Below are 24,724 nucleotides of genomic sequence, written 5' to 3'. Positions count from 1 at the left end.
ATGTAGCATACATAAATGTGCGTAAAGTTTATTCTATGGACATTTGGTAATCATAATGCAAGAACTTATTTAATGTAATATCATAGAAGTTTTAGAAATAAGGTTATAATTTAAAAATATTATGTTATAATAATAAGGTTATAATTTTAAAAGATTAAAAAATTAACAACAAGCATTGACATCTATGATAAATTATGCATATCTATTAAATTCTTTTCTTATTGCTTGATGAAAAACATTATTAAAGCAACATAATTTTGTTATCAAAGGAAAAACATTTCACTATAGTTTTGAGAACTCATTAATTGGTTTAAAAATATGTAAAATTATAAAAAGGAAGAAAAGGGATACGCATGTTCAGTGTAGTACTTCATTATTAAAAGTAGCATAATTTATTTTCGGCTCCTCTTTTCCCCTCTCCATCTTAAGGGGGTGGAATCTGTTGTGCATTTGTTTTTCTTATAAGTTTCCTCTTTCCTACCCTCCGTTTCAAGAAAAGTAAAAATATGCATTATTTGAATAACCTAGTTTTACATCAAATTTCAAAATGTGTTTTTCTCAGCAAACCTTGTGTTATCATTCTTAAATGATGAACAAAAAGGTTCTATTTTTGTTATTTGTTCCTGTGCATCATCTGAAATACAGTAAGTAAAATCTATATTTGTTTCAGTAGTGAACTGAGAATTTTGGCTAAGGGTGTCTGAGGTTATAATAATAATATATCATCTTGATGTCTTGAAATTTAACTGGAGGGGATGGTATTTCCTTAATCTTTTTTCAAAAACTCTCTAATATCATAAATTCATATATCAGGTGCTTAAGCAAACTTAAAAAAAAATCTAAATGAGATTTTTAAAGACATGACGGTGATATATATATATATATATATATAGATAGATAGATAGATAGATAATAGTATCAAGTTTTGGTTATTATGTTACAACAAAATACAGTGGAACCTCAAGATATGAGCACCTCTATATACAAGGAATTCGAAATATGAGGTAAGTATCAGCAAAAAATTCATTTCTAAATACGAGCATTCACTCAAGGAACGAGCAATGAGCCAGGCTGTTGGTATGCATGGCGCCATTTCCCAATCCGACTCGACTCGGTGAATCCCCCCATCAGATCACTTAATGTTCTTTGATCTAGGTGTTTGTGCATTTGTGAGTTAATTGTTTTTTACATTTAATTGTGAAAATAATTATTTCACAATGCCTTCCAAGAAGATTGTTGCCTCATATAGTGCTTCAAAGAAAAAGAAGGAAGCCCATGGCCATTGAAATTAAGAAAGAAATCATAGATAAACATAAGCGGGGTGTAAGAGTGACAGAACTGGCAAAGACTTACGGCCGTTCAACATCGGCGATCTGCACTATTCTGAATAAGAATGAAAAAAATTAAGAAAATTGATGTGGCCAAAGGAGTTACCGTTACTTCCAAAGACCGTCCAAAACTCCTAGAAGATGTTGAGAAGCTGTTGTTATTGTGGATTAACAAGAAGCAGTTAAAAAGCAACTCGTTGTTGGAAGGTATGATAAATTTAAACTACGGTTATATTATTTACCACTGTTATTTATTAGAAAAATTGATTATTATGTTGATATTTTTGGGGCTGCAGAACGGATTAACTGGATTTCTATTATTTTCAATGGGGAAGTTTGTTTCTAGATGCGAGAAATTCACTGTACGAGGTCAATGTTGAATGAATTAAACTCATATCTCAAGTTTCCACTGTACATTGACATTAAATTGAGCAAGTTTGAAAAATAACAGCAAATTGTAAGATAATATTCATACAATGATTCTTTTGGCCTAATTTATTGAGCACTTCATTAACATTTATGTGTATATTTTAATATGTATTTATACGGGCCAGAGCTCTAAGTCTATTTTTCCATGTTATATTCCTCAGATATGTCTTCAGTCTTCTTAAGGTACTATAGTTCCTCTCTGGAGTTGATGTTGTCACTAATATAGCTGTTCTGTTTTAAAAAGCTTGTGTATGTTGGGCAAGATCTCATTTTCACATCAATTTAACATTTCAATAACTGATGGTTTGGTGTCTAGAAATTCACTCATTTGTCTTTTGCATAGCAAGTATTCAGTGTGTACTTCTTCAGTGGTGATGGAGGCACTATTTTCAAAAAAGTTATCCTCATAGGACTTGACAAGTTTATTGAAATTGTTGATGTTTCTTGAGCCAGATACTAAACAGGAGAAGGAAGATTAAATATCTTTACAAAAATTCAGAATAAGTTTTAGTTTATAATCGTGGCATCCAAAAACGGGAAAACAATAGAAATCATTTCGGGATCAATAATGTCCATTAGGTATGCCATAATATTCATACAATGACTCTTTTGGTCTAATTTAAATCATTGAAACACAGCTATCTACTACCAATAAGGATGATGGCTATGATCACCATCACCACTATTCTCAACTTCTTCAGTCTCAGTCCCCCCCCCCTAGAAAAAAATTCAGCAGAGAAGTTTTCTTTCTGTTTTCCATTTGGGGGGATGAAATTATAATAATATACTTATATAATTATTCTTGTAAGAGTTTATATTTTCACAAAATAAAAAATCTAACAATTGTGGACTTTAAGTAATCATAATAATAACGCACTAAAATTCTCATAAAATCATGCTCATTTACAATAAGTGTTATTTTCCATAATATTCTCTATTGGAAATAAGAAATTTGGCAAAACATTAATCACTAATGCCAAAGTTATACAATATAAAATCTTCATTATGTAAATCAAAACACTTTACAGACTTTACTCACCTGACAACAAGAATCACAAAGAACACTACAATACTTTTGATAATTTAATAAAAGCACACTGAAATATTGTAAGACATGTTTCCATTTCTTAAATCCTTGCACCAAATATCCCACAGACTATGAAGTATGTATATAGAGAAAGAAGCCAAAAATATTTTTGATCAATGCTGCAAGTATGAGTTGAATGACTACAAAAGGGAGAAAATTTTCAAGCCTGTCAAGCCAGAAAGCAATTATTAGCTAGTGAAATCACATGACTCTAGCACCTTTTCGAATGCATGGCTCTTATCTCCCAAGATGATTCGGTAAGCTCTAAACGGTTACTCCATTTTTTCCTTTCGTCTGCTTTAGTTCCTTCCCTATAATGTAACCACACCAAAATGTTCCACAGATTGCCAGAAAAAGCATTAAATTGACAGAGCTGCTAAAATCATGTAATAATTTCAACATTGGATTTGGTATTGATTTTAAAGATTAAATTAGGATTTTTGATTTAGTTCTGGGGGACGCTGCAGCCCCATAGACCTCTTCTCCAGTATTTGTCACTGATTAGTTTTATCCTGCAATGCTGTAAGTGGCATTCTTTTTCAGTTTCTACAGCAGTCATATAATTATAATTATTGAAGGAAAATAAGTTTTTCTATTTGCTTGAGTAATTATTGTCAAAACACAGTGAAACCTTGCAAAGATAACAACCAGCAGTTGCATAATTTTGATCTTCTGAGAAGGTCGTAATATTCTGCCATGCAGAATGTGATTATAAGCGATGTTCAGTAGTATTATTTATTAATGTTCTCAGTAGTACAAGTTACTTTCAGAGGTGATCCCTGGGGAGGTTTCACTGTATTTTTTTTTTATTTCAGCTGATTAAATTTATTTTCTTTTCCAGGACCAAGATCCCATTCGAAAATAAATGTGTGATGCTGTAAGTAATGTATTTCAGGTAAGTAATGTGTTTGGAGTGATTAGTATTGTTCCAAGAAAACCAAAAAAATATTTTTCGTTAGCAGACATGTATGCATATTTTGATGCATTGAACATCTAACTATTTTGCAAAATGGCATATATAATTCTTTATGGATAATTGTACCTACCTCTTTAAAATATATGATTTTTTGGAGGGGGGACAAGAAAACCAATTTAGAATATATTTTGCATAAAACTTTAAAAATTACTCCATAAATTTTTACCTTTTATTTAAATTAAGGGACTAATATGTACCTCTTGCCCAAGAAAAATGGGACAGTTCTATATCTCCCATAGACCGATTGTCAAAACTAAACTTGTGTTTTCCATGTCTCTAAAGAACGACATTAATTAGATTTATGTATGGCATTGTTTTAACATAGGTATTTTGACACAAAATTGGACTTTTTCTGAAATAACATAACCATTTTTTCCATATTTCAATTCTACTACTCAAATCATATCTAGATATTAAATTTTATAATTTCTGGTGAGAAATTTATGGAGCAATTAAAAAATTTATCTTGATGCATTTTTTTTCAGTTTGTGCCAAGAATAAATATTTTGGCAAAATTCTTAATTTATAGCAACCTATTTTCCTTTCATTTGTTTCATTGTACACAAGCAGAAAGGAAGTCATATTTCATACTTTCAAATAATTTTAACAAAGTGCGTAAACCAAATTTGTTGTTATTATTGCTTGCAACAAATATGCCAAATTTCAATGTAAATTTCTCTTATATCTTAGGGAAATTTGAATAAAAAAATCTCTCATTTTTTGCAGGTAGGCTTAGAAATACGTCTACTTTAAGATGATGGTAAAAATTTTATATGTTATAATTCAAATTTTTCTTTCAAAAAATTTATCAATTTTATTTAAAATACAAATTTAAAAAATAAATCATAAAAAATGGGTGAATTTTATTTGGAATGAACCTAAATTTCGAAATATGAAAGGAAGAATCAAATAAGTTTAATAAAAAAAGAAATATTAATAAATCTATACCAAATTCAGTTAACATGGAGGAGCCAAAATTTTTAGAGCTAATTTTTGAAATACTTCTCGTTCTTTCGAACCTTGGAAAATGCAAGTTAAATTTTGAAAATCGGTCCAGTAGAACGGGAGATATAGAACTGTCCCATTATTTTTTGTACAAGGTGTACCTGTAATAAAAAAAATGAGTAAATACAAAAATTTAAAAATAAACTTTTATTTTTATTGCAGTTGTTAATTTAACGTTAAGCAAACATCCCACAGACAAATTTGAAAATCTGCATCAGAAAAAAGTTAACAGTAACTGCATTTTGATTGTTTGAGTATTTCTAAAATAAATAAAATAAAAATAAAAGTTGCGTGTGAAATTAAAATCATGTTCTGTAAAGTACCATTGAGTTTTAGAAATTGTATTCTGGATTACTTGTCAGTGTCTATCTGCAAACTTTCTCACAGAATAAATTTCTTCACAACCAGGGCTGGGAGAATAAGGTTTTTCTGTTCACCTGTAACTTTAAAGTACTGTTCATAACTGTGCGTCTGAGCATGTTTTGAAATTAAGCTTAATATGCGGAAATAATTCCTATAAAATATACTTTATGTTGAAAAATTTGGATTTGTGCACGTATAATTTATTTATTTATTTATTTTTGTAGTATAAACAGAAAATACTAATATTTACAATTAAAGTGAAAATGAAAAATAAGGTAAAGATGTGAATTATATAATTATTATAGTCATAATAATTATTGTATTTACATATTTCAATTATTCCCATGCAGTAATGAAGGAGAATGCTTAAGATTTTAAATAGTAATGCCTATTATAGTATTCAATTGTCATTCTTACATATAAAAATTTGAGCCACTTGGCCTTGCGTGAAACATTTCTAAACTCTTGAGTGTTTGTTCTAAGCATCATATGTTTTACATTCATAGATAAAATAGTAAGTAAACTCATAAAAAACAAGGTAAATATTTAAGACATTCCATTTAATTGAATTTCATGGCTTTCTGACATGTGCATTTAAAATTATAAATAAAATATTCTGTTTCAGCATATCAAATATTATTGATCCTCTTCTCACATTTGTCACATTTACATTTGTATCTCCATCACATTTGATACAGTGTGCATACAAGGAAACTAGCATATCACATATGATAGATATGCTAGGAGTGAAGAGGTTAAAGGATGCATAATGCAAAATTGTTTCATAATTTTTTGAAATTGTTCAATCTGTTTTTGCTAGTTGGTGAAATTATTTTAGAACAAAGAAATTTTATTTGATATTATCCATCAATGAACATTTGATAATCATTATTCAGGTATTTCACTATCTGCTACTTTTGCATATAATGTATTTACTCAAAAACTTTAAATAGTAATGAAAAAAGTTGAATTTTTGGTTTCAGGTTTATTTATTCAGTGCTGTTTTTCTTTATTGTTTAGGTTAAGCAGTGTTTCAATCCATTGTCAGATTAACCACCTTATAAATAAAACAAATATCTAGGATCCAGTTTCAGTACAGAAAAAATATATAAATAATTAATATTAAATTTTAAAAAATAGGGTTTTTCCTTATTAATTTGGTATTAAATCTCATATATATGTTTTTAATAGTACAGATACATGTTGTTACAATAATTGATAAAGTAATAAAACTGAATTTGGTGCCACATAATTTATCAGTCTGTGAGTAGTGTTGTACATGTGGTTCACTTTCACTTTCATTCATCATCCTTTACAACTGTAGTTACTGTTGTAACAAATAATGTAAACAATTTCTTCATTTGTTAGGAGAATTAGAACTTAACTAGTATAAAAGCAAATAACTGCCAGAATAGGCATGGTTTATCAGAATTCCAACATATGAAATATTATGTTAGTATTTTAGAAATAAAAGAAAAAGAAAAGCAGAAAAATTTCACTGCTGTCGAGATGAATCCCAGAATTCTTTCTTCTATTTAAACATAAAACAGCTGCATTGGTAAAATACTGGAGTTTGTTTTTAATGTCTTTTATATGGAAAAAACAACATTTTGGTCTTAAACTCCAACTATGTGCAGACCGAATGCGCAGTTTGAAAAACAGCTGATTTGCAGGATTTTTTTTAACAAAATAAAATTTTTAGTTAAATTTTTAACTCTATGTGCAAAATATTTATCAAAACGTATGTATTAAAATTGTATATAAATTTTATGTACTAAATGTTTATCAAACATACATGAAACAACAATAATAACACAGAGGAAAAATTTAAATAGGTATTTCATTTCTATAGGAAATCTGAAGGTTTGTACTTGCAGGAATTGTCTATTCATTACACTTTGGAATTGAAATGTATTAGCAACCCAATATTAAATTTTCACTCTTTTTATCTCACATAATTAGAATATTTTTAATTAGCCATTAATGGCTTACTTATTAAGTAACAACTTATGAAAGCTTTCCAATATTCCCTCTCAAAAAAAACTTTGCATGTGGAACAAAACTTGACATTAAATATTGAGAACCTGTTTTCTTTCTCTTGTTTATTAAATTTTCTTTGATATATACAGAAAAAAATACATATGTTTGTAAATAAATAACTATAAATATCTTTAATTCTTATTACAACTTAGTGGCATTCCGGTTCTAATAAAGTTTGTAGTTTTAGAGAAAAATTACTGGAAACTGTCTTCATCACAGATTGTAACTATTCATCTAATATTTGGGTTTACATAATCAGGGTGCAATAAATTGTATTATTTTGGAACTAATATTCCCTTATTACAAATAAAAATGCCATTTTATTGTGCATAGCACCACAAAATTACATGATTTTCAATTTATTTTGAAAATTATGTTCTTTTTGTCTATTCTGCTTTTATCTTTATTTAAAGGCTTGGCATTTAATCAGAAAAGTTATGCGTGATTTTAAACAGTAATATCTAAAAAGCACAAATAAACTGATTTCATAAGATGTGTGTTAGTTTGTCTCCATCTGTATAGCAAGATAAACATCACAGTTGTGTGCCTAATTAGTCAACTAGTGACTAACTCAAGGAAAGTATATGTAAGAAGTACTAGTTCAATAGAAAAAATGGAAACACAGAATACTAATGTACCATCAACTATCGGTTGGCAAACTAAATTTATTGATTGTACTGACATAGGAAGTTCTCTCTCTTTTACTTCAGTAGCAGTCGCAAATGTAAGCTCAGTTCACATACCTATGCTTCTAAAACTATAAATGCCATAGTTACAAAAAATACATAATTGAAATGTATTTATGGGTTTTATGAAATTGTTATAAAGGCCTGGCTATGGCCCAGAAAATTTGAGACCATTTACGTAAAAACTAATGAAATTTTATAAACTGAAAATTTTGAAGTTGATTCTGTTATATCATTTTATTCCTCCCTTCCTGTTTGTTGGGTCATATCTTGAAATTAATTGTTGAATTTCCTTATACAGATTTTCACAGAAGTTAGCTTGCCATATTTGCAATGACAATACAATACTCTATGAAGTTTTGTTCCCCCTCCAGTGTATGCTAGACCTAAAAGTAAATCATCTTTGAAAATGTAGCTGAAACTGCTAGATAATTTGTAATGAATGGAAGTGAATAAAAGTACTTGAGGCTAATTTGTGTTAATTTTTCATACTAACGTGACACATTAAACATCTTCTAAACCTTTTTGAAGAGGAGGGGAGAATCATACAACAACTGTTCTATTATTATAGTATACTATTATTCTATTAATTATACAACAACTATTCCATTAGAGGAAAGATAAGGATCAGCGACAGACCATATTTTGTATTTCAGTTGTCTCACCTGGTATACAATGGACTCGTGGACTGTAATTAAACTTTAAAATTTTTAATTTCATTAGCTTTACACAGTTCATGACCACTGGCAGCCATGAATTCTCTAAAACTCCTAGCATATACATTTATGCATGACAAAAAAATCCGAAAGCTCCTGACTTTTTTTTTTTTTTTTTTTTTTTGTTTTTTTTTTGTGTGTGTGTGTGTGTGCGAAAGCTCTTTCTAAAGAAGAGAAAAAATAACTCAGTTTTCAGATTTACTTGGAACCTTCAACATTAGAGTTCTTATACTTAATAAGGAAATGTAAGGAATCAGAATTTTCTCCTTTTCTTTCATTTTGACCATTATTATCAGTTTTGATTCCAGCTCGTATTCAAACAATTTTCAGTTCTATTTTACATCTCTCCAATTTAATTTGTTCTAATTGTAATACTTAAAAGCTTCTTCAAATTTACGATGCTGTGCTATAGAATTACCCAAATCTATGCCGAATCTGAATCGGATTTAAAAGCTTCACTACTTTTAATTGCCATATTTAAATCAGCCACAGTTAGCATTTCACTTCATTCTATATTTAGTTCTAAAACCTAGGTACCTTTAAATCTTCCAGTTCCAGTTGCCGCTGTCCAGTTGCTAAATATGCGAGCTGTATGCCAGCTATCGTAACATAGATGCTTCAAAGAGCGATGCAACTACAGAAATGCTTGAGTGGGTCCAGAGAACAGGATGTAAGTCGGTGATTCCTTTGTCATGTTGAGGGGATGTGAAAAAACGCATTTTACAGAATTATACAGAACATAAAATACATACTTTTACCATAAAACAGGCCACTACATACATAATATTTACAAGTATATGTCATTCTAAAATAGCAGAAAGTCTTACAAAAGGTAGGAAAAAGATTTAGAATGCTTGAGTTTGCACAATATGGAGTTGTAATAACAATTTTAAATTCTATGTAGGGAAATTTTGGTTTTCATTTAATATAAAAGCTGTGAAAGGGCACAAGTGCCTATTTTGCAGAATTTCATAGCTGAAGATGCTGAAATGATTCATAATGTTGCAATCTTTTGCTTTCTGATAGAATTGCTTATTAATCTTCCATTAAAACTTTGCTAGGGGTTCTACTTTGAGGTCATCATGAAGACACTTATTCCTTACAAAAAAGTGGGCATCTGTGATGATATGCAGGTATCTGTTTTGCACTACATGTAATTTATTAAGTTCCTGGCCGGTAATTGTCGTCCAGACCAGTGAAGCATAGGTCATTATTGGCCTAATAACGAAGATAAATAAGTCTCTTCTTATCCAAATCTAGTGAAGAGTATTTTCCAATGATGGGATAAAGACATTTAATGATTTTTAGAGCCCTATCTCGCACATTATTAATATGGTGAGTCCATATGAGGCAATTGTTAAACAATATTCCAAGGTATTTTGCTTGGGAGATGACAGAAACAGGTTCGTTGAAAAACTTAAGTCCTTTTTTGAGCAGAACGTACCTTTTCATTTCCGAATAATCAGAAGTTGTGAGTTGGATGCGTTGATTTGAACTTTCCACTGTGCACACCATTTTTCAGTGTGAGAAATGAACTTTTGAAGTAAATTGAATTATTTTGCTGAATTTGTGGGAAATCTTCGGCATAAAATACTCGTACATATAAAATCAGTCTTATTACCGAACCTTGCAGAATACTGCTTAAAACAAGTCTTTCAGAGGAGTTGGCACCGTTAACACGAACACTGAACGTTCTGTTTGTGATGAATGAGTGAATCGTAAGAAGCAGTTCTCTGTCAAAATGACAGGAGATTAGAAATAAGTCTCATGCCAGACGTGGTCGAAAGGTTTCACATCATCTAGCATGAGGAGAGCATATTATGGAGTTCAGAGCCAGCAAACTCCATAATATTCACTAGTTCTTTAGTAGTCGAAATTTTGGGCTCGGAAACCAAATTGCTCCGGTGGTAATGACGCAAGATAAGGTTGCATATGAGAAAGTCATACATATCCTTTCATAAATTTTTCCAAGCACGGGCAATAAATTGATGGGACGATAACCATCAGGTTTTGTGTCATCTTACCAGCCTTTGGGATTAGAATCACTTTACCACTTTTCCATTTTTTTGGAAAGAAGGAATGTTCTTGATCGTAGTGTTTATTATTCCATAGTTTCCCGGCGCTTTACACGGCTTCAATTTTTTAATTGTTTGTGCAACTTCAGCTTTAAATCTTCTTTGAGTGTATCTTTTATTAACATTATATTCTTAATAAAATACCACAAGGTCATAATAATAAAGAAAACGTTCTCAGAATACTCAACTTTCATAAATAATATAAATTTTTTCTCAAAATTATCATACAGTATCTGAATAATAAAATGGCACTTTATTTGGAAATCGAAACAACTGACTTATGCGTTACTTGTAGGTGCCTCAGTTAATACATAGGCTCCGCTCCAGACGACAGAGCTTAAATTGCGTAGGAGCCAAGCTTCTTGATTTTTGAGATGCATCGTAATTCTAGCCGGAACGCACGAGAGCCCTAATAAGGGAGCTGCAGCACTTATTTTACATAAATTGAAACACACTTTTAGCTGAAATGTTTTTTATCCCGAAAATTTTATTTTGAAATAGAAAGAAAATAATTTTTAAAAAAAGTCTGAAAGCTTTCAGATTTTGCATTGTGCCCAAAGGAGCATTTTTTGAACGTTTTATGTGTTACCTTTATTTATTAAATATGGTGTTCTTCACACTTAAACCATAAAATCCAATTCAACAGCATAATCGCAAAATAATTTTAAAATGAGCATATCTTTAGAATTTTTGATACACAGACTCGCATGCTGGAAATAAATTTTTTTTTTTTCCCTACAATGTTGCCATTGCTCGCTTTGAAATCGTTGAGTTTGTTGATCAAAAATTCCTTAAATTGTTACTAAATAGGAAATCGATAATAAAACAAATTCCAAATTAGGGCTTCTAGACGCCCATATTCGGGTGGAGACGTATTACATTATTCAAAATTCGATGGCTCTAGGTACCTTTGTTTTATCACAGTGTGAGAAACATAAATACATTTATGCGGATTCTACGTTATTTAATTTCTCTAAGTATGACACGACGATAATATTTGGTGGCAACAATTTGAAAAGTGAAACAGACATTTAAAATTTGCGAAGCAAAACGCTAAAACGAAATTCTGGGCTTACGCCCTAATAAAAATTGATTCTAACTTCTGAATGGATCCCTTGAAAGCAAACCCTTGACGGAGGTTGAGATTTTTTAAGAAAAGTCCCCAACCAAAGTCAAAGGCTTATTTTTCAGGAACTGCAATGAATTTACGATAGCCGATAAATTTTTTGTTCCAGCGCTAGTGTTTCTCGCGGAAAAGAGCACCTACAGACTTTTTAGAACGGTACAACCAAATACGGAGGAACGAAAATATTCACTTGGTACTCTGTTGTCAGTAACCCTCGGATTTGGAGAAAATTTTTTCTCTCTGTAACATTCTGTTCGACAGCTAGAATTGTACTGGCAGGGAAATCGTGGTCAGAAAGTTTTGAACTCTTCTTTTTTTGTTTTCTTAGCTACACAACTCCTTTAAAATTACCTTTCATACTCTCGTACAGTTTTTACTATTCTCTCCATTCTCACAAGTGGTGACCGTTTTTCTCTTTTTACTCCCTTGTGCGAAATAAAAGAGAAAGTTTGTAATCGCGAAAAATTTTAAGTATCATATTTCAACGAAAATATCCATTTTAACCGCTATCCAATGCAATCTAACGATGTTTGCGCGACATCTGTACGTAAGGACAGAATAAAAGACTCGTTCCCCCCAAAAAAAAAGTTATAAAATTTTAAATGAATTCTGAAGAGAATTTTTGGTGGCGTCTCTGCGTACGTGCGTTTGTATCTCACATAACTCAAAAACGAGTAGCCTCAGAACATTGAAATTTTGTATATAGGACTCCTATAACATGTAGGTGTGCACCTCGTATTTTGGTTGTAATCGGCCACACCGAATAACAGAGTGTATATACCGGGTGGCCATAATTAAACTCACAGTGTTCTGTAGCGCGATCTATTTGCGAGAATGACGCCATATTTTGTAGGAAGATTAAACAAGACAGGGGACGAAAGATTCTGCGAAAAAACAAATTAGTTCCAAAAGTCACCGCTAGGGGAATATTTGGCGCTGTGTAATAGAAAATAGAGTGTTAACAAATGCAAATTAATACGGAATAAAATTACTTTTATTATGCACATTTTCTGATTTAGTTTAAGTGCAATATGGCAACACTTTTAAAAAAGCGTAAAATCTACATAAACACCGATAAAGTCTCGTATTTTGCAATATCGCGTACGCTGAGCAGAAGAAGAAGTTCTTTATTCAAATTTCACGTTACATCCATTCGCAGAGTGCCAGCTGCTTGGGTTTTAAAAGGCAATGTGTTAAGTTTCGAATCAATCGGATTGAAAGTTTATGTGCAATGTCTCCTTCTTTAGTTGAGCGTGCGTTACTGGTCAAATTCTTTTACCTCAACCAGTGCAACGCGTCAGCCGCTCTTCGTGCTTTTAGAACGCACAAAAAAATGCGTAAAGGTAACGGTCCTGTGTCAGTTAATGGGCTAAAAGCAATGGTTGCGACGAATGAGAAAACAGGTTCTCTGAAGGTTCAGTCAGGCAGAGGACGAAAACCTGTACCACAGGATACAATCGAAGCAGTTGCCACGGCGATTGTCGACAGAGGACCAGACAATATTGCTGCCACCTCTAGCGCTCGTGGAGTACATCGGAATATGGATATGCCTTACAGTACGGTATGGAAAATCTTACGAAAGATTATCAACTTCTATCCGTACAAGATCAGCCGTGTACAGGAGTTACTGTACCCCGACCATGATAAGCGATTGACTTTTGCTGTCACCTTTCTTGCCAGAATGGAGGTGGATGATGCTTGGCCGTGGAAAATCTTATGGGGAGACGAGGCCCACTTTTACCTGAATGGAACTGTGAATACCCAGAACTGCCGAATTTGGGATGACAAGTCACCACATGCAGTCACAGCAATTCCCTTACATTCACCAAAGGTAACTGTTTGGTGTGGGTTCACAGCGGAATTTATCGTAGGTCCATTCTTCTATGAGAACATTACTCCGACAGGACCAGAAACCTGTTCTGTTACCGGAGAGAAATATCGCTACATGTTGAACAGCTTTGTCATTTCGACACTTCAGCAAAGGCAATGTCTGGGGGAAATCATTTTCATGCAAGATGGAGCCCCTCCACACGTTGCTGTACGGATGCAACAGATGCTACGACAGAAATTCACAACTGAAAGAATCATTAGCCGCTACTTTCCAACTGCATGGCCACCCTCGGTCGCCTGATCTTACCCCATGCGACTTCTGGCTATGAGGTTACCTTAAGTCCGAGGTCTATCAAGGAGTGGTCCAGGACCTGGCTACATTGAAGGATATCATATCACGGACTGTACGGGAGATTCCTGCAGACATGTTACTTTCTGCTGTTGTGCATACTGGGCACAGATTGCAATATGTAGTCCACAACAACGGCAGACACATTGAGCCTCATTTGAATGCAAAATAAAAGGTAACTTCCGTATTGATTTGCATTTGTTAACACTCTATTTTCTATTACACAGCGCCAAATATTCCCCTAGCGGTGACTTTTGGAACTAATTTGATTTTTCGCGGAATCCTTTGTCCCCCGTCTTGTTTAATCTTCCTACAAAATGTGGCGCCATTCTCGCAAATAGTTCGCTCTACAGAACACTGTGAGCACTGACAGTTTAATTATGGCCACCCGGTATATACACTCTGTTATTCGGCTCAGTGATCTTAGTTTCTTTATTCTTGTATGTTTGTAAATTGTGCATTTTTTGCTTTAAAAATGATTGAATTATGTTGTTCTTATCTTCCAGTTAAGGTTTTTATGCCTTTAGTAAATCTGCATGCAATATTTGTAGAATTATCAACAATTAAAAGTTGTTTAATTGCCGCTAAGCCTAATTATTTTTGCCATGACGGCCATGTTTGTTTACATTTGAAGCTTGGTAGAATAATATAATTGTTGCCAATCTAGCGAAAGTAAGCCTCGGAGCAACAAAGATAATGCCTCCTTTTATTATTTTTTATTAAGTCATGCTTAATCCATTCTGGTATTTATTCGGGGAAATAAGTGTTTAAGATTTACTGCGTAATTTTTAATAAAGATATTTTGAGTTTTAATGTATTTTTGCCTTGTCGTGAAGTGAGAACTGAATTAATTGAATGCGAAATACTGAATCGTCTGTGAAAAACTTTTTTTTTTTTGGCTTGCTTAATTTGTTTTATATATCGTTTTAGATTTATTATAGTATTTTAATAGAACATATGACAACGATTAGATAATTCCTCAGATGATATAAATGTTGTGCATTCCGAGTTATAAGATGAATGTACTCTTCGGAAAGCTGACAAACCCACTTGTGTCCGATGTAGCAAAAATCACGTGGCCTCTTTTAAAGGTTGTGAATTTTATCCTAAAATTCGTAAGAATCGTACTGCTGATTGGAAAGCTCCTACGCCGCCCGAAGACTGTAACAAAGCTGTTTCATGACAGAAAATTGTTTCTCCTATGACTAACGTACCGGAAGATTCTCCTGAGCTCTTAGAAATTGACTTTAACAAAATTAAAAGTGTTATCAACAGATTACTTACGTTTGTTGAGCAATTCAAGGAAAAGAAAGCTGAAGGGGAAAAACTCAAGCTAGCACTGGTCTTAGTTGAACTTGTATGGATGTTTAATTTTCCATCTCCTTATATGTACGATGACTGAAGTGGTTAAATCTAGACTCGACAGATGGCATCACATTACAGTGACTTTTCATGATGTCTCGCTTTCCTCCAACCTGAGTTGGTTTGGGCCCCTTCTTCTCCAGCTTCCTCCGATTTTTCTTCAGAGGTTTTTTCCACGTCCGGAATTTTATATGACTTGTGACTTCGGGCTTTTAATTGAAGAACCGCCAAAGTTGCATCCTGGAATAATTCAGTATATTAAAGTATCTAAGTTATAAGGTGAATGAAATGCAACGCTGTTAAGTGAACCTAGCGCCAGGGTGTAAACAAATATAGTGAATTTTAAAGAGTGCATTTATTCTTTTGTGATTTATGCGCCATGGGGTGTACACATCAGATGTTTAATGGTGTACTTGGAAAAAATGTGATTTTCGTTTCTATCATCTATTTCGATATTCTATCATCCCTTGAAATAGTATACTTTATTATGCATTCAGGCATAAGTTCAGTCAGAGCCATAGCCCAGCCGAGTTATTTCTTAGTTTTTGAGTGAGTAAGAGCAGGTCCATTATTTTTATTTTTAGTTGTTTATTATTAATTTAATAAATTATTAAATTTTTATTTAACTCTTTCGATTTTATTCAATATAAATATTCATTACTTTATTATTTTGGTTACTAATTACCTTATTTTTTAAAATTATTTTATTATTATTAGCTCAAAGTGCGGTAGCCCAGAAGGGCTATTAATTTCGTTTTGGCATTTTGCTTCGATTCACTTTCTGCGTTGATTTACTTTTAAAACTGTTGCCACCAAATATTACAGCCCTGTATTGTATTGTTGCCTGCGTACGGGTTTGTAATAAATTGAATGTACAAGTCGATAAAAAGTCAATAAAATGCATTTTTATCACAACAAATAAAACAAAATGCTGAAATTTCCACAGAGATATTCATACAGTATCGCAATATCTCACAGTAGTTATAGTTTAAACTACTAAAACGTTGAATAGAATTCAATTCAAAACAGAGAAAGCTAATCCGATCTCAGCGCGAATTTGCTACAACGAACAACAAAAACCTAGTAAGCAACTGAATTGAGATGTTTTTCTTCGGCTTTTATAAGCTTATTAATCCAGCACGATAACATTCTCATATTTTCTCGATTTTTCTGTATAGCAAAAGAGTACAGCATAATCGCAAAATCGCATGATATATCTATTTATTAAAATGTTAAATGCGCGTGCTCCTGTATTTTAATTTTTCCGGCGTAGCTTTCTCATCAGATAAGTCTCGTGCTGCATTACACGGGAATGTAAAATAATTGTAATTACAAATTCTACTAAAAATAGCTAAATAAATTCAAAATCCGTAACAATATTTGAAGAAATTACATAATGAAGAATTTGCATAAATGTATGTATGCTTATTGCATTATGATAAAACAACGGTACCTAGAGCGATAAAATTTTGAATAAAGTAATCCTCCAGCAAATTTGGGCATGTCGAGCCCTAATTTGGCATTGTTTTATTTTCTACTTCATATTTTGTCAGACCTTAAAGAATTTTTGATTAAGAAACTCACCGATTTCAAAGCGAGGAATGACAGCATTGTACAGAAAAAAACATTTTTATCTCCAGCGTACGAAATTGTATATCAGAATTTCTAAAGATATGTTCAATTTAAAATTATTTTGCGATTTTGCTCTTGAACTGAATTTTATGGTTTAAGTGCGAAGAACATGATATTTAATGAATAAAGTTAACACTCAAAATGTTAAAAAATGTCCCTTTGGAGTTAACGTAAAATCTGAATCCTTTCAGTTTTTTTTTTTTTTTTTTAATTTATTTCATTTTATTGAAGTACACATTTCTTATTGTTTTATTCAATATTATCTTCCATAGAGCTGTGGCATGTATAATTTTCGATATAATTACGGTCAAATGCGTCTCCGTCCTTCCTTTTATTGTAGTCTTGTGTTCCGCATGCTGGCCGCACGCGCTTTGAGTACGCTCACGTCACCTGTGACGTTTTGTTCCTGACATTTGCATATGCATGACCTTGCTACTGAATCGCGTGTTTATTGTTCTGATCGCAAGAACCACTTTTTTACAATTTCATGGCTATATGATTATAGTTTACATTGTTGCTTAAGTTTTGCACACTAGTGTAGTTATTCCCAGCAAAAACAATCTTTTCTTCTATCGGCAAGGCAGCGGAAACAGACCAAAACTCTCACGCTCTTATTTGTAAAATTATACACTTTGTAGTAAGACTGCTTCCCCATAAAAATCTGTGTAAATTTTGGGAAGAGTGGACCTCGTCATCTCGTGGCAAAAAGAGGCAGAAAGGAAAGAATTAAATATTTCGTTGGTAAAACTTAAAATAAATGCTACAACTTTATGAAGAATATCCTATATCTTGTAAAAGATCTAAAGAATGCTAAGTCGAAGGATATAACTTGTAGAGCATGCATACTCAAACAAAACAAAACCGATAAGGATCAAAATTTCATTTTTTAAAAGACGAATCAATTACATACCTCGAACTTCATGCGATCCATTACTTCCTCTTTCCCTGACTAACAAGAATTTTAGAACTTCCATCGTAGCATCCAAATGAGTAAAACAATCAACTGATTTTGCTAGTTGTTATCAACAGGCAAAAATAAACTCTCATTATTGTAAACTATTAATAATAACGGTTCATATGAATAATTCTCATACTTTATTCACTTGTTTATTTTTTTATTATTAAGGATAACCGATGAATTGCATTGACCGGAACATTTATATTATTAAACTTAATTATTAATCAAAAATCTTTTTATATACTTAGAAAGAAGTATTAATAATTCGAATTTCATATAACTTTCACAGTAAATTAAATACTGTAATTTTTTTTTTTAAGTGATCGTAATATATGAAGTATTAGCATAAAGAAGGAAAGTATTAATGCAAGATATGCATGTATAATTCTTTTAATAAAACTTTATTTTTATGTCAAGATAAATAAAGAATGACTGACTTCTCGAGAGATTCTAATTTTGATTTGAATTTCATCTGATTTCTTTTTCGTTATTTTATTTAGATTTTTATGTAAATCTTGATCAAAATTTGCTCTAGTTTTCATAGTTTTGAACCTTGTGCGTGTATATTTCGCAACATGTTGTGACAGAAAAAATATAGCAATATTATATTTTTCGTTTTTGAACTAAAATGTTTGTATAGTAGTCATTATTGGTTTAAATAACACGAGAATGCAAAAATTTAATTATTAATTAATCAGTGATTAAGTTTCGCGGAATTTATTCTATTTAACGGGTTCACTGCTCACTTCCTAACTTTTTCAACTTGACGCTGTTTTTATCGGTTGAAGAAGAAGGTTAGTCTTATCGGGAATTTTGTAATCTGTTAAGTAAGGAAAATGTAACATATGTGGTCATAAGTTTATCAGTTCGTTCTCGGACTTTATGCAGATATGGACGCATCAAGTAATGGTGGAAATTGTACATTCATAGAAGGTTAGTTAATTTTTATAATTTCATAAGCAATTATATTTTTGTTCTGATTACATAAATTTAACTTTTGACAGCGTTTTTAAGCTTTAAAAATATTTTCATTCGATTTCTTTCAGAAAAGAATTTGATCATCGATAAAATTCATCGCTTATCTGCTAGTTTTATCGCATACAAGCATTCGCAAAGCAATTGCTTAAATTGTTATAATTATTTTTTTCATATTTTAAATTACTGGTTATTTATTTTTATTCTTAAATTAAAACTTCTTTCGAATCCATATAAGATTACTCTTATTTTAATTTTTTTATGTGTTAACTTTTTCCGTTGATTTAAATAATGTAAAAAGATAATGTGGTACAGTATACCTTTTTAGGAGTTAATAAATTACCATATACAGTACTCATATATTTATTTTTTGGCACTTACGCATTTCAGTTTAATTTTCAAATATCAATTACTAAATATTAGCAGAATGATTTTTATTTCGAATATTTTATCTGTTCTATTGATTATCCTTTTTAAAACTGCTTTTACGAAAAAAATTATACGAAATACTTTTTGTAAATCAATAATTTATTCAAAAAGATTTAACATGAAATGAAGTTAAGTGTTAGGACATTTTAAAGACAATTTACATTTAATAAAACATGAGAATAGCGAAACATTCAGTGCTCCATTCTATATCCTTTAGCTAAAATTACACTTTTTATGGCATGAATTCAACTAATGTTTTCGCATAAAAATGGGTAAAATCCTAGTATACCGTATGGCGTTGGCGCTATTTTAAAAACTGTCGCCAACACCAAATTAACGGGTTCACTGCTCATCATAAATGTCGCGTTTACTGCTCATCGCTATCTCGCCAAAAGTCACCCAATCCCGTATTGTGCTGTTAATGGCAGCAGAAAGAAAGTACATAAAAGCAGCTGTACTGCACTTAAAAAGAACTGTGCCCATAATGGAAAAAAATGGCGACATTTTGATCTGGTGTCTGTATCACCGTAATAGGTATTGTAATTGATCACTATTAGCTGCAACCGTAATTCAACTCTCATATTGCTTTCCAGTAATTTCGAGAAGCGGAAAGTACTAGAAATATCTCGGCGGCCCGTTGAAAACTATATAAGCCCGGAGAGAGCTTCTGCTCTCAGTTGTTGTTTACTTATTATTGTTGCGAGTTGTTAGTTCAGCATGAATTGAGATATTTCGCGGCTAGCTTTCTCTTTAGATGTTCTTTACATTGCATTGTGTTTAATGTTATTAGTACTTTGAAGTGTAACTGCCGATTATACACTGTGAACATTTGTACGAGTATTTCTGTGGGAAAAATTCCAGAACTTTGAAATGTTTCTTTTGATAAATTAATTTTATTAACCTGTTATCGGACTTGTGTGCATTCAGTCTATTACGAAACCGTACGCACGCAAGAATATTATAATGAAAATCATACATTAATTATTTTTATAAATCTAATTCTAATATACTCATTCCAGTATAGATTAATTTATTAAAGGTGACTGAATTTTTCCTCGTATGAACAGCAAGTTTTCATCAAACATAGTTCGCCCTTAAAAGTTTGGATTAGCAATTAATTTTTTAGCTTTTTCATAACTACAGCATAATCTCATGTCAGTTCTGTTTCTAATTTTTTCCATTGTTTTTCCAAGCACTGAATTATTCACCAGTTTATAGAAATCTTTTCAAAATCATTAGCAACTATAGTTCTCATTTCTGAATTCACTTCCACATATTTTATAAGGTATTTATCCCGCTTTCCTAGCGTGCCTTTGTGATGTAGTGGTTCTGCACGCTGGGCCGGTATTCCAGAGGTCCGTGGTTCGATTCCCGGCGAAGGCGATTGCTCATTTTTCATCTCTCTGGCTTAAAAAAAATCACCTAATGTCTCTACAATTTCTTTAGCGACTGAGAGTGTTTAAATTCAAATACTCTTATGAATCTTCTGCCGTTTTAAATCCATTTTCAAATATTGTTTTAAGTTTCTGTAATGAAAACCGTAGCGGCAAAAACCAAACTGATGCGGAATTATGATATTCTTCTCTTCCATGAGAAAAATGCTAAAATTGCAGCCTCGATGATCTTGCTTACTGTTACAGACTTACTGTACCAACAGTAAATTCACTATTTTACCTAGGTATCATGCTTGATAATAGACATTCATGGTATAAATATATCAAAAATAAACTTCTAATATTATCAAACTCAATAAAAATAACCACTGCAAGAAACTGGGGAATTTCTTCTCAATATCAGAAAATTTAGTGTTTTTTTTTTCCTGCTATACAAAAGCATATAAAATAACACCTACCAATTCTTTACAAATCATTTCAGGTATTCCACCAATTACTCTGACTTTACAGAAAGAAGCCGTTAAAACAAAAGTTGCACACCTACGACAAACAAGTACCTATAATTGTAATAGCTGTCATCCAACAGAATATGAAGAACTCAAGCAAAATATAAACTTACATGCAAATCAATTATATTCAGAAAACCCAATATTAAATTCAAACATAGATCATTTTCAAATTCAACTTTTTACAGATGGATCAAAAACAGAGTTAGGCATAGGAAGTGCTTATTGCGTTTTCAGAAACAATAGTCTTATACAAACCTGGGAAACAAAATTGAATCATAAAAATTCAGTATTTCAAGCAGAACTATTGGCTATAAGAGAAGCAATAACATATGCAAAGCAATTCTCAATAACCAGTGTTATAATTTTTGACAGTGCCTCAAGTATTCAAGCAATAGTTTGTCATAGTCGCTTTTCTCTGGTTCAAGATATGGAGTATTTACTCGCATATTTTCCAATTGGACAAAAACCTAAGCTACATTGGACACGTCCCCATGTAGGAACATTGGACAACGAAATGGCAGATAACTTGGTAAAAGAAGCAGCAAATGGCACTGCAACAGCAATAACCTATTTACCAAATCCAGAATCACTTAAAATCGAGACTTAATTTCTCAATGGAAACTCATGTGGTCACAAGATAATAAGGGCAAAAGAACTTTTATGTTTCTATCAAAACCAACGCGAAATTTAGTTACAACAAATAATGCAATAATATATCTTCTAACGGTACATGGACCTTTCATTTCATATCTTTTTCGTTTCGGCTTGTATCATACAGACAACTGCATATCTGGATCAACAGAAACAATAGATCATTACCTGTTTGAATGTACAATCACTAAAAACCTTCACTTTCGTCCTTTCACAAGTGAAAATGCTCAAGGATAGTTCAAACAACTACTCAGAAGTAAACCTCTCCGCAAAAAACTTCAAAATTTAATGGAATATCTCATAGAAAATTGTGATAATCTAAGCACAGCATAAATTAAGGCGTCACAATTCCACATCAGCCATTATTTCGACATAATTAGCATCACTTCAAGGCAGCACAACTTCAATTAACAAATATGAAACGTACTCCAGACTAACTATAAAATTTACCCGAGCTTTATCAGAACTTACTTCAGACTAACTATTAACTTCAACTGATAAATAAACTTTAACAGACTTATGAACTGTGAATGTTTATGAATAAAGAACTATTTATGAATTATAAACTATTTATCAAACTGTGGACTATTATTACATTTCAACAAATCATCCAAATTCTATATTATTTATTATGTATATAAGCAAAATTTTGTATCTAAATCTTTATTTGTATTCTACATTATGCATTCTATATTCTATGTCCGCGTCATCAAATTTCTGTTAATATTTATATGAAATTCTGTCAGTGTATGTCAAGTATATGTCAAAATTATGTATACATCAAAATCAAATTTTTATTGTAACACTAGCAGCTTCGCTGCCAGCCTTCGTCTGGCTTTTAAATGTACCAGAAAAATGGCTGAAAGGAACACCAAACGTTAAATTTAAAAACTGCGTAGAATTTTACTCTGCAGAATAACTTCATAAAAAAAAGTTATTACGTATAACAAAATTACAATGAAATAAGTAATATCCCTTAATACAAATATTAATTATCCTAATAAATAAATTAACGAACTTCCTTTTGCAAAATCTCAAGAACTCAAATGTTATAAAGGAGGTTAAGAATTTTGTTTCCTAAAAAAAACCCCTCAAAACTTTTCAATATCTTAAAAACAGTGAAATGAGCAATAAATAACATAAAAGAATGCAAAAAACAAAAAATTCTGAAAAGCACAGTATAATCAATGATATTTTATCTTATATTTTCAAGAGAAAAAAATTAGGTACTTTTCCGTTTTGCCGGCGCAGGCGATGAAGTCGGCAGTAATAGTACAATTGATGCCAAACAGAATATCCTCGCTGGTAACCTTTTCCGCCTCACTTTCAAAATAAGTCGCAGCCATTTCTTATCAGATTGATTGTTTCTGTCAATACTGGCATACAATTACATAGAATTTTTACCAGATAGTTCAATATTATGCCCTAAGGCCATTCGCGGTAATTAAGTCAATTAGGATGCAATCACACCGCTCACCCGAAGGCGAAAATATAGAAAAGGCAAAGTCAAGGGTTAAATTCATCAATTCTAATGAGAATGCACTAGCGAAGTAAAGCACTGCGGTTTTACATAACTTCTGAGTAAGCTATTCGTACGAATTGAAATAATTCTTTCATTTAAACTTATATTCCAAATTAAGATTTAACTTGAAATTAATGTAGCTAATTACTGAGAGAATTAGATTTTTGTAGTGTAATTTACGTGAGATGAGATCACTTGGGATCAAGTGATATGAACCGGCGAATCAGGATGTTGAACCATGAAAGCACAGTAAATTCTTAAATTAACGTCTTTTTACAAATTTATTGGCCTTTTACAAAATTTTAAACGATATTAAAATGTTTATGCCTTCAAAATAAAAAATTCTTAGAACTAACATTCGTTAACATTTTTTATTTGTGTATATTGTATGTTGTCGCCAATAAAGTCTGCTTGTCGAGATTTGCGCCGGCGAAATGGAAAAGTACCAAAAAGTACAATGAAATAAGCTGTATCCCTTAATACAAATATTAATTATCTTAATTAAAAAATTAACCAACTTTCCGTTGAAGAAAAAAATCATGCAAAACTTTTCAATATCTTACAAACAGTGAAATAAGCAAAAAATAACATGAAAGCGACTCGAAAAGCATAAAGTTCCCCGCAGAATTTTACTCTGCAGAACAACTTTATCAAAAAAAAAAAAAAAAAAAAAAAAAAAAAATCAATAAAAATGCATTATATATATATATATATAAATGACAGTGAAATATTCCAGTCTCTTAAAAACAGTGACATAAGAAATACAATGAAAAGTTGTTGCCAAAGCCATATTTCTAAAAGAATGAAACTATTCAAAATGATGTAATTTCATCAAAAATCTATCAACAACAATAAGACAGGAAAACTGTTGCCAAAATCACATTTTTAAAGATGTGAGATGTGAGAAGTGTACTCGGAAGCTTCATTTAAAAAGTTTTTTTAAATACAAAATATTATCATTTTTTCAAAATTCTTTTTTAAAAGCAGTCGCAAGGATGAAAGTTTAACGTGACCAAAAATCAAAGAAAAGTAAGCTATACATTTTTAAAAATAAACTTTTTTAGAAAAAATCCCGTTGAAAAGGTGTTAAGCTCCCTTTGTTAAATAAATTCGTATTTAATCGATTTATTGAAACACGAAATTTATTTTAAGTTCGTAAAATAGCTAAGTTCCGACGTTTCATGACGATGTGAAAATAAATTTTGTAGAGTAAAATCTCGCTTTGCTAAAGCCCATTATGTCTTAAAATGACGCGATTTCGTCACAAAATCTAAAATTAAAA

At 31.6% G+C, this 24,724-nt stretch overlaps 2 protein-coding genes across 3 annotated transcripts in view; both read left to right on the top strand.

Moving 5' to 3' along the window:
• The window catches only part of LOC118193585 (uncharacterized), a 56,720-nt gene extending 48,334 nt beyond the window's left edge, over positions 1-8,386 (top strand). The window contains exons 9-10 of the mRNA XM_085823018.1: positions 3,686-3,739; positions 8,216-8,386. Coding sequence (XP_085679144.1) covers positions 3,686-3,709 — 24 coding nt within the window. The 3' untranslated portion in view covers positions 3,710-3,739; positions 8,216-8,386. The remainder of the gene's footprint in view (positions 1-3,685; positions 3,740-8,215) is intronic.
• A 10,393-nt stretch (positions 8,387-18,779) lies between these two features.
• LOC118198892 (uncharacterized) overlaps positions 18,780-24,724 on the top strand; it is a 37,642-nt gene continuing 31,697 nt past the window's right edge. For both annotated transcript variants that reach the window (XM_085822293.1, XM_035370675.1), the window contains exon 1: positions 18,780-18,895. In XM_085822293.1, the coding sequence (XP_085678419.1) occupies positions 18,853-18,895 (43 nt within the window). In that variant the 5' untranslated portion in view covers positions 18,780-18,852. The remainder of the gene's footprint in view (positions 18,896-24,724) is intronic.

This window comes from Stegodyphus dumicola, chromosome 8 (assembly GCF_044657685.1).
Source record: "Stegodyphus dumicola isolate Sdum_Otavi_A_Nest chromosome 8, ASM4465768v1".
NCBI classification, from domain to species: Eukaryota; Metazoa; Arthropoda; class Arachnida; order Araneae; family Eresidae; genus Stegodyphus; species Stegodyphus dumicola.
Note: the sequence above shows the minus strand (reverse complement) of the source record. Positions and strands in the feature narration are given on the sequence as shown.